Consider the following 11,481-nt stretch of genomic DNA (forward strand, 5'->3'; position numbering starts at 1 on the left):
ATAAGAGGGCGAGATTTAACTTTGAGAACTTTTAATAATAGAACAGCAAGTTGTCATCATGCAGACACGTTTCATAAGGAATAAGGGATAACCCTTGGCCAAATTGTCAGAGGCATTTGAAGAGTGATCCTATCTTGAATAGGGGCTGGGTAAAACAATGCTGAGACCTACTGGGCTGCATTCCCAGGAGGTTAGGCATTCTAAGTCCCAGGAAGAGATAGGAGGTCAGCACAAGATACAGGTCACAAAGACCTTGTTGATAAAACAGGGTGTTGTAAAGAAGCTGGCCAAAACCCACCAAAACCAAGATGACAAAATGACCTCTAGTCATCCTCACTACTCATTATACACGAATTATAATGCATTAGCATGCTAAACGACACTCCTACCAGTGCCATGACAGTTTACAGATGCCATGGCAACCTTAGGAAGTTACCATATCTGATCTAAAATCGGAGGAACCCTCAGTTCCCGGAATTGTCCACCCCTTTCCCGGAGAACTTATGAATAATCCACCCCTTTAGTATACAATCAAGAAATAACTGTAAGTATACTCAGTCGCCCATGCCCCTGCTCTGCCTATGGAGTAGGCATTCTTTATTTCTTTACTTTTAATAAACTTGCTTTCACTTTATGGATTCGCCCTGAACTCTTTCTTGCAGGAGGTCTAAGAATCCACTCTTTGAGCCTGGATCAGGACCCTTTTCCCATAACAAAATGAAGGAAGGTAACTAACTTTGACTGAACACCTAATACGTGCTAAATGATTTCTCAGACAAGATCTCATGTAAATATTTCTAAATGATTTGATGATAATGTTAATGGCCTTCTGGCCCCCAAAAGCACACTGCCTCTTGGTCCCAAAAAAATGAGGAAAATATCCAGTTTGTGGAATAGAGGGGCAGGTAAGTTAAAAAAAAAAAAGAAAGAAAGAAAAGCAAAAAAGGAAAGAGATACATGAAAAAAACACCATACATAGATAATCAGATCTTTTCCAACCAACCAAAGTAAGAGTTCTTTTTTAACTGCGCGGTTACAACTAACCAAAACTCAGGAAATAACTCCTGGAAGCAAACAAACTTAGCAGTGCAAAACAAGCGCGTCCAGTAACACCCGAAAAACATGTGGCGGGGGTGGGGCATCCGGTCGCAACCGCAGGTGAGACTCTAAGTCCCATCATTCCCTTCGGCAGCCAAGCCGGGCTGTTGAGGGCGAGCCGGCGCACCGCACGCTGGGACGTGTGGTTTCAGCTCGTGCGCCTCCCCGCGGGTTTGCGACGTTTAGCGACTATTGCGCCTGCGCCAGCGCCGGCTACGAGACTGGGGCCGTGGCTGCTGGTGCCGGGTGATGCTAGGCGGCTCCCTGGGCTCCAGGCTGTTGCGGGGTGTAGGTGGGAGTCGCGGACGGTTTGGGACGCGAGGTGTACGCGAAGGTGGCGCAGCCATGGCGGCAGGGGAGAGCATGGCTCAGCGGATGGTCTGGGTGGACCTGGAGGTGAGTGAGGTCGGCGGGGGGCTTGGGGAAGGCGAGTGAGGTTTCGCGCGTGGGACCGAGGAGCCGAGCCTGTCCTGGGAGAGCGGCGGGGGTCTGGGTCTCAGGTGTGGCAGGTTAGCGCCGCCGGCCAGGGGCGGCGCAGGGCAAGTCCGGAGGCAGGAGTCCTGCGGGCGTGGGGCGCACTGCTGGGCTGTAGGGCTTCTTTCCACAAGGGAGGAGTCCCCCGTGTGGCTTCCTCTCCTGCCCACCCCTCCGCCCAGATGTGGACTTTTCCTAACGCTCTGGCGTCTCTGGGCTTGGGTCACTGGAGTGGGGGCGGGGGCTCTTCTTAGCCTCCCCCAACTAAATCCTTAAAGGACCGTAGGTTGTTAGAGTCAGACGGGACTCCGGAGATGACTCAGCCCTACCCCTCATTCCATAAGTGAGAACATTGAGGCCCACAGAAAGGATTCAACTCATTCAAGGTCGTGCTGTTAGTGAGAGTCTGAGTTGGGACCGGAACCCAATTCCTATCCCTTCAGGCTTTCCATGCCTGAAACAAGGGCTCCTCCCTCCGTTGAGCCTCAGTTTATATGAAGTGAGGATAATAACAGTAGTTTTTCCATTAGATTGTGAAGATCAAGTGATGTAATTAATGTGAAAACTTTGTGAACTCTGTAGAGACGTCGTGGTGTTAGTTATCTCTTTCAAAAGTGAGTGATGTCAGCACTCAGTTTTACTTACTTTGCATCTGTCCCGGAGTAGAATCTCAGTGCTTGACAAATAGCAGGCCCTTGGTAAATGTTTGTTGAATAAACGAGGACTCGTGTTTAGTACCTTCAGTAGTTGGCCAAGGAGCATTCTTCTCTTCTGTTTCGGCTATGGGTTACAAGCTGACTATGTTTGAGGGAATTTCTGTTAAATAAACTTGGGTAAAAGAGGCCAGAATGATGGCTTTGTGTGTGTTATATATTTATTTTTAATTGCAGATGACAGGATTGGACATTGAGAAGGACCAGATTATTGAGATGGCCTGTCTGATAACGGACTCTGATCTCAACATTTTGGCTGAAGTACGTGATACCATGTAATACAGTCATACTTTTTAAAGGGCACTGGAGATATACCCATCATTTTTTCCAGCTTCTTTATTTAAAAAATAAGAAAGTTGAGGTCCATATGGATTAAGGTAATGTGCTAGGTCATGGTAGGGGTGGTACTAGAACCAAAGTAATCCATCTCACAGCCTAGTGAAAAATTAATTAAAAATTTAAATTAAAAAATTAAGCATTATTTTTTAATTAGCCATGCCAGAAATTTACAGAAACATAAATTCTGTCATTTACTGAGCGCTTACTGTATGCCAGGTACAGTTTCTAAGTGCTTTATACGTCTTTGTTCTTAGTCCTCACAGCAACTGTAAGTTAGGTTTTGTTGTAATGCTCATTTGATAGATGAGGACACTTGAGCATAGAGATGTTGGGTGATTTGTCTGAGGCCCCAGTGGCTATTTATTAGGGGAGCCAATAGTTTAACTCAGGCTGTCTCAGTAAGGTGCTCCTAGCAAGTAGGACAGCCAACTGTCCTCCCATCAGATTTGGTGACTCATGCCAGTGTTTGCGTCTTTATATCATAACCTTGACTTTAACTTGACTCCATATTTACAATTCTGCCTTTTCAACTAGGTCATGTGATTCTTCTAGATCTATATTAAGATTTTAGAATTTCTGTTAATGCACACCCATAAAGTATTCTCTTGTTGACAGATTGGGCATGGTTAAGGTTTTTGCATGCTACTTTCAACTGAAACATTTAGCAAAACAAATGAAACACACCTGCTGCATTTCAACCACTCATGAAATATTTAACAAGGATGTGACAGCATCTGGTAGGGGGTGAAATCCCTGACCCTGAATAATTCTGTTTTAGACTGTCAGCAGTATTCAGAGCCAGAAACTCCAGAATAGGAACAAAGTAGGGATGTTTGTGGAAAAGAGAGTCTTGTTAAAATAAGTTCCTAGAGGGTAGCATTGATACGTTGCTGGCACCGGATAAATTTCGTAAATCTGCAGTTAACACTTTCGTTTGTTTTGCTGTGTAGGTAAAAGAGGTGAGGACGTATTTCTAGATGAATGACTGTGTTTGTGGAGTACCAGGCTTATCCTCCCCGCATATCAGCTGTAGGAGAATCATGAGACTTTGTATTTCTCATCATAACAACTTTTTTTAACTTTGTATAAATAAAGCCCTGATTTTTAGATTTGGTTGTTTTTTTCTGTTACTTGGGATTTACTGGAGATGAATAGTGAAGAGAAGTGTCTTTATTTTACCATCCTAACTTACCCTTGGCTGAAGAAGAGTGTTTCCTTTAGACTGTTGATATAATGTGAAATACTGACAGTTTAATGGACCGGTAGGTTGATATGTACCCTGGAGGAAATTTGGCTGTGTATTCACACAGCTGCAGATGAATGCAGCATTTGTAAATGGACTAAGTCAGATGAGGATAAAGATGTTTTATTAAAAAAAAAAAAAAAAAAGCTTGGGGGCTATCAGTTCTGCAGTATGTTTTATTCTTTTATAAGAGTCTGAGAAAAATGTTTTATGTTGGGAGAAGAGCAGGCATACTACTCTGAAAATTTTTCTGTAGGTGTGGTCCCGTGGCTTGCTAAATTGGGATCTAGAATAGGTATCTAGCATTATATCTGTAGTAGTTTGATTTTTCCATCATTGTTAGTATTTTTTTTAATAGTATGAGTATTTTTTTTTTTGTGACTATCATAAAATGTACGTTATCCAAGCAAAATTTTTTGTTTCTCTGCAGAGATTGCCAACACCAGTTTTCTTGTTTGGCTAAACCTCCTTTTTAGTAGTAGGATGTCAGGCGTATTTTAATTAAATTCTGGCCATTTCTTTAAGTGATTGCAAACTGTTTTTACCACCTTAGTAGTAATAATACCTTGAATTTTTAGAATACTTTTCTACCAGAGAGTTCAAAGAGCTCATATCTATAATTTCTTTTATCCTGTTAACATTTCTACGAGGGAAGGGATGCAGTTTATTATTATCACTATCTTACAGAGGGAGCAGCTAAGGTGACTTGCTTTAATGCCGCAGCTGTTGTTAACTGCCAGGACTTAATCTGAGAGACTCACACTTGGATATTCTGTGAAATGGAGCCGAGAATTTGAGGACCACTTTGTGTGTGTGTGTGTTTCAGATATCAACAATTGCCTCTTTAAATTTTTTTAAATATAAAAATACTGTTAAACAGTGTAACTATCCAAAGTGTATGTATAGTAAACTATTGGATTTTTGTCCTGTTCTCTTGCCCCATCTTACTCCAAGTTTACGTATTGTCTTGATATTTTGTATGCTTATATAAATGCGTGTTTTTTTTAAACAGGTGTAAATGAAATCATATGTATGCATATATGGTTCTGCAGTTGCTTTTTTCACCTGCAATATAGATACTTTTTTTTTTTTTTTTGAGATGGAGTCTCGCTCTGTCACCCAGGCTGGAGTGCAGTGGTGCGATCTCGGCTCACTGCAAGCTCCGCCTCCCGGGCTCACACCATTCTCCTGCCTCAGCCTCCTGAGTAGCTGAGACTACAGGCGCCTGCCACCATGCCTGGCTAATTTTTTGTATTCTTAGTAGAGACAGCGTTTCACTGTGTTAGCCAAGATGGTCTCGATCTCCTGACCTCGTGATCCACCCGCCTTGGCCTCCCATAGTGCTGGGATAACAGGTGTGAGTCACCACGCCCGGCCTTTTTTTTTTTTTTTTTTTTTTTTTTTTTTTTTAAGAGATAGTGTCTCACCCTGTCACCCAGGCTGGAGTGCAGTGGCATGATCATAGCTCACTGTAACCTTGAACTCCTGAGTTCAAGTGATCTTCGTGCCTCAGCCTCCTGAGAAGCTAGGACCGTAGGGGTGTGCCACCATGCCCAGCTAATTTTGTTTTTTGTTTTTTTTTAATTTTGTGGAAATGGGGTCTTGGTATGTTGCCTGGACTGGTCTTGAACTACTGGCCTCAAGTGATCCTCCCACCTCAGCCTCCCAGAGTGCTGGGATTATTACCATGCCTGGCCTAGACACTTTTCAAAATGAACTCGTAATCAAGGGTTGACAGACTTTTCTGGAAAGGGCAGGGTATTAAATAGTTTAGGCTTTGAGTACAGTCATATGTTCTCGTCTTTTTTTTTTTTTTTAAACAATCTTTTACAAATGTAAAAATCATTCTTAGCTTTTAGCTATTAAAAAATAGCTGAGGCCGGGCGTGTTGGCTCACGCCTTTAATCCCAGCACTTTGGAAGGCCGAGGCAGGCAGATCACGAGGTCAGGAGATCGAGACCATCCTGGCTAACGCGGTGAATCCCTGTCTCTACTGAAAATACAAAAAATTAGCCGGGCGTAGTGGTGGGTGCCTGTAGTCCCAGCTACTCGGGAGGCTGAGGCGGGAGAATGGCGTGAACCCGGGAGACGGAGCTTGCAGTGAGCCGAGATGGTGCCACTGCACTCCAGCCTGGGCGACAGAGCGAGACTCCGTCTCAAAAAAAAAAAAAAAAAAAAAAAAAAATAGCTGAAGCATGGGGACATAGTTTGCTGACCCTTGATAGATATCTGTGTCATCTATTTGTAGGCGTTTGAGTTTTCAGTTGTGTATGTGTGTACGTGTGTTCTATTTTGCCTTAATAAACAGTGCTGGAATGAAGGAGGAACACTTTTAAAGCATCCTTATCTCTTACTTTCTCTGATATGTATATTTAGTCCTTAAAACAGCTTAAACGTTCCCTCTGAAAGTAAGGTTATTCCTGTTGGTTCTTGGTGACTGATGGCGTTTCCCATCCACAGGGTCCTAACCTGATTATAAAACAACCAGATGAGTTGCTGGACAGCATGTCAGATTGGTGTAAGGAGCATCATGGGAAGGTAACATTACCAAATAACAGGATTGCTGCTTTGGGGATCAGTAAAAAGCTTTTTGCTCCCACACCTGAATCCGATACCATTGTTGGATGGTATTTTGAAAAGGCTTAGAGAAGATTGCTTGGCAAGCCTGGGAAACTGCTTGCTTGTTTGCTTTTCATCTTCGGGACCTCTCGAGATCATCTTCTCCTGAATGTCCTCTTTTTTTTCTCTCCTACATTCAGTCTGTCGCGAACGCATTGCGGATTGTCAAGTATTGCTCAAGTCAGTCTTTTGGATAAGGTTAGACATCAACTTTCAGAGAAGGGGGATTGCTGCTCTCCTGTTAATAGTTGTTTCTTCCCAGAGGTTAATATCCTTGGACTTTGAACACCATCTTTTTTGACTGTGGAAATGCTATTAACAGTCAGGATCATAACTGAGTTGGCTTGGATTAAGGAAAAAAAATGGTGCAAAGATGGCAGTTGCAATTTGAACTTGAGCTTTGAAAATGGTCTATTTGTAGTTATATTTGCCCATTTTAAAAGTGAAGTTTCATTTCTGGATGCCTTCGAAAACTGACTTCACATGTGTTTTTGGTGGGGGGCTGGGGATTCTCTCTTGCAGTCTGGCCTTACCAAGGCAGTGAAGGAGAGTACAATTACATTGCAGCAGGCAGAGTATGAATTTCTGTCCTTTGTACGACAGCAGACTCCTCCAGGGCTCTGTCCACTTGCAGGTAAAATCCAATCCTATGTATATCTTGTAGTCTTCCATATGTAGTGGTTCAAGAGACTGCAGTTCCAGAAAGACCAGCTGAGCCCATCCATGTCTTCCATTTACCCTGCTTTGGGTTACACATCTTACTTTTCTGTTCAAGTTTCTTTGTGTAGTTTATAGCACGAGTATTGGGAAAATGCCCTGAAACCTGACATGAAATCTTAATAAAAATTTCCCCCATGTTTTTATGATGGAAAAATTTCACATGCACAGAGGAGTGGATTTAGTAATTGTTAACCTTGTGCCTTGATTGTTTTACCTATATTTTGTTCGACATTTTAAAGGAAATTGCAGGCATCAGGACACTTCATTCCTAAATACTTCTTCAAACATCTCCCAAGAGTAAAGACATTTTCTTATGTAATACAGTGTCATTGAATTGAAGATAATGAAACATTATTGAGTATCATATATGTACTCCACATTGGACGTTCCCCAGAATACTTGTTTTTGAACCAGCATTCAGTCAAGGCTCATGCATTTCATTTAGTTATATTTCTTTAGTCTCTTAATGTAAAACTTTCCACCTATTATTTTTCCCCTATGACACTGACTTTCTAAAGAGACTAGGCCTCTTCTCCCAGTATTTTTAAAGGGGTGACATTGCCAGAGGGAAGTTAATGTTTCTCTGAAGGTATATGTGCCTTTGTATATGTAAGTTGATGTGGTAACTAATACTGTTCCTAAACATTTATAAAAATAAGTTTTGACATTAAGTACTAGAGCATATGTTGTGTCAATGTTTCCCCCAGCCAATGTGGCTGGTATGTGTTTTAAAGGTCTCATTTAAAATTTAGTGTTTTTAGTTACTTTTCGGAAACATGAATATTCATATGATTTATTGAAAAACTTGAATTGTAAATAAAGGTTTATCTACCTATGTGATTCAGTTAAATTGTTAGGGTTAGTGGTGTGAATTTTGTGACACTGGGAGAAAGTTTGCATATCTGGTATGACCTTAAAAAGTAACAAATAGATTTGTGCATTACATCAAGCATGTGGAATGATAGATTCGTCCTTCTGTTCATGAGAGGTCATTTACAAATTTATAATGAGCTAAACTGACTAAGTACTTGCAAATCTGCACTTGTAAGCTAATCACATTTACCCAAACCTGATTTAGAAATATAGAGGTGCTTTTAGGAATTGTTGGAATTTTAAAAAATCATCTCCATTTCAAATACATTTTATGAATTTTGATATCCTGTTGTATACTACTAGAAATACAGAGATGCAGTATGCTTCGTGTCTTTCTAGGAAATTCAGTTCATGAAGATAAGAAGTTTCTTGACAAATACATGCCCCAGTTCATGAAACATCTTCATTATAGAATAATTGATGTGAGCACTGTTAAAGAACTGTGCAGGTAAGGGCTATATTTAGGATCCATTAAATTACCTCATTTAGCATGTTTTAATTGAGAACTTGTGAAAAGTAATTGGATAGAGCTATAGAACTAAGGCTGCCAAGTGGGTTCTTATCTTCCTCATCCCATTCTTGCTTGCATAGGACCTTAACTTATCCTGGACTGGTGAGATTTGGGAGAAACAATATCAGACATGTTCCCAGTAAATAAGCCAATGCCTGGCACAAAATAAGTGCTCAATAAATTTTCTGGATTAATTAATATTATATGGAAGTCTTCTGACTGGGAACATATAGATGAAAAGCTCTTAAGTACTTTAGAAAGTAGTGGATTGACATATGTGTAAAAAACACACCCTAAAAATATACTCTCTCATGACTCCTGTAGTGAAAATGTACATATGGACTACTGAGGTCACAAGGGAAGCAGCATCTAACTGTGCTGGAGCAAGAGGAATGGGGAGTCAGAGAAACCTTTATGTAGGAAGGAAATCGCTTTGAAACTGAGATTTGAAGAAGAGTGGAAGTCTTCCAGGCATTTTGTTGAGGAGAGAGCATTCAGAGAGAGCAGACAGAAGTATAACAATGTGAGGGAGCAGGAAGCTAAGGCAAAATGTGTTAAATGAATCACAAACCATTAATGCTGGAATGCAAAGCATGAGGTTGGAGAAGGTGGGAGATGGGTCTAGAGCCTCAAGGGCTTGCATGCCATGCCAGTGAAGTTCACTGTGATCTTGCAAGGAATGGGTTGAGAAAGTGTAGGTAGAAGAGTGAGTGATACGATTGTTCTGATTTGAAGGTGGCAAGAAAAGTGGTAGAGAGATAGAAAGGAGCCTTTTCCACCATCTTGGAGAGAAGAATGAACTGGAGAAAGGGCAGAGCATGGAAATGAGGGGCTTGTATGATAAAAATGTGAGAGGGTCAATTGACAGACACTCAGTGTTCAAATGAGGTGGTGTGAAAAGGAAGAGGTATAATGTGATTCTGATGTTTCTAGTTTGAGCAGCTTTGGTGGCTGATGGCAGTGTTCAAATAAAAAGAAGAAGAGAAGAGGAAGAGTATGGTGGATGGGGCAGGGGAGGTGCTGAGGATGATGGGTGTGGTTTGATGTATGTTGAATTAGAAGTGTCTGGTAGATTTTTAGATGCAGGTATCTAGTGGGCAGTTGCATATCCATGACAGAAACTCTAGGGAGGGCTGGGCTGGATTTCCAGATTTAGCAATCTTACACACTGATGAGCTTGCTCATAGAAAATATACAGAAGAAAGAGAAGAGAGGGTGGAAGATAGAGGCCCTGGCAAAGAAGCAACTTGAGAATCATGACTCAAATGCCATTTTCAATGTTAATGGATTACTTGAAGGAGGTAATTATTCAGTGTATTTGAGACAGCTTCCTTTGAGAGTTCCATTTCTGCTGTGTATAGACGCTGGTATCCAGAAGAATATGAATTTGCACCAAAGAAGGCTGCTTCTCATAGGTAAGTTTGAGTTCTACCAAGCGCTTTCCAGTCTGACACGCACTTAACTCCCAAATTCCTGACTGCTTGAAATAATGTCCCTTAACTCTTTTTTCTTGGGGAAAAGATAAAGTTCGACTAGCATAAACATAACATTCTCTTCCTGTTAGGAATTCTGGTCAGATTCGTGTTCCATTCTGAGAGGGTTATATAGCCTTTATTGCTGTTTTAAAACTCTTAGATAGCTTGGTTTATAGGCATGATGAAACAATCTGTAATCTTTCTAGTAATGAACCGTGTTAACTTTTTTCCCACAGAGGATATGGACTGGCAGCCTTTTGAAATCAGAACACTTTGTGTGCAATCGTATAATATAGTTGCCTACTTTGACACTTGTTATAGTTTTTCTGATTGTTTCTCTTATGCCTGTAGCCTTAGGTACAAGTTGACAAGGAGTTTAAAGATCCTATATATTCATGTGTCCTGTACTGGTCTTTTCTTTTTGATTTTGTGGTCTTTCAGGAGAAACATGAAACCTGATGGAAGGTTTAGCAACTGACTTCTAAGGGTAGCATTTGTTAAACCATTCACTGAGCCCCTACGATGTACCTTGCACAGTTCTAGGCAAACGGAGAAAGACCAATCCCTGAAAAGTTGGGCATTCTCATGTTATTTTATTGACTGTATGTAGACTATAGCACAGGCATACAGGCCTAGAATACCTTATCTGAAACAACTGGGGTATGTCTTGGATTTCAGAATTTTTCAGATTTTAGAAAGGTAACACTATGTCTGTATTGCTTATTATCTTGTAGCATCCCTAACAAGGTTTGAGAAGCAGCCCATAATAAAACACACAGATATTTCTGTAGTGAAACGTGTATATTCACACCAAATGGCATAACTAATGATGACTGTCACTAGCCTCACATTAAGATTGCTCAGGTTTTGCTACACAATAGGTTATGAAAGTACTGTGGGTTTTCAGGTATGTTTTGGATTTCAGTTTTGTGGATAAGAGATTGTGTACCATTATTTAGCCAGAGGCTATAATTTTGGCAGCTTCAGCTCTGACATATATCCAAGACCTGGGAAGAAAGCAGATGGTTGCCTTAGCCACGCAAATAACTGTCATAAAACTCTTGCACTAAAATTTGTGCCGGGTATTCTCTGGAAGTGGCCCTTGGCCCATCATTCAGAGCTTATTGATTTACTTGCACACTGTTCTAATAATCTTGGTTACCTGATTTCTCAGACTGCAACAGATGGGAAACAACATGTTGGAAGAAAAGAAAGGCTCTTAGATGGAGGCAGGCTGCCACTGATTATAGCACAAATCACCATGAGAGGAGGTAGATCCTCTGGTATGGTTAGATACTGTTTGATAATTGATGTTTATTATGATGACTGAGTGACGACCTCTGTTCAAGTATGTCAGTCTGTTTTGTTCAGGGGCCTCATTAAGTATTGCGCAGTGTTTCTCAAACTGTGTTCCAT

The 11,481-nt window shown here is 41.1% G+C and overlaps 1 protein-coding gene across 2 annotated transcripts in view; it reads left to right on the plus strand.

Annotated features, from left to right (window-relative positions):
• The first annotated feature begins 1,284 nt into the window (after positions 1 to 1,284).
• Positions 1,285 to 11,481, plus strand: part of LOC105476467 (RNA exonuclease 2) — a 31,918-nt gene continuing 21,721 nt past the window's right edge. Inside the window, exons 1-6 of one of the 2 annotated variants that reach the window (XM_011732442.3) lie at positions 1,285 to 1,494; positions 2,463 to 2,546; positions 6,328 to 6,405; positions 7,009 to 7,120; positions 8,419 to 8,527; positions 9,952 to 10,005. In XM_011732442.3, coding sequence (XP_011730744.1) covers positions 1,348 to 1,494; positions 2,463 to 2,546; positions 6,328 to 6,405; positions 7,009 to 7,120; positions 8,419 to 8,527; positions 9,952 to 10,005 — 584 coding nt within the window. In that variant the 5' untranslated portion in view covers positions 1,285 to 1,347. The remainder of the gene's footprint in view (positions 1,495 to 2,462; positions 2,547 to 6,327; positions 6,406 to 7,008; positions 7,121 to 8,418; positions 8,528 to 9,951; positions 10,006 to 11,481) is intronic. The other variant, XM_011732443.3, reaches the window with a different exon arrangement.

This window comes from Macaca nemestrina, chromosome 12 (assembly GCF_043159975.1).
Source record: "Macaca nemestrina isolate mMacNem1 chromosome 12, mMacNem.hap1, whole genome shotgun sequence".
Lineage (NCBI taxonomy): Eukaryota > Metazoa > Chordata > Mammalia > Primates > Cercopithecidae > Macaca > Macaca nemestrina.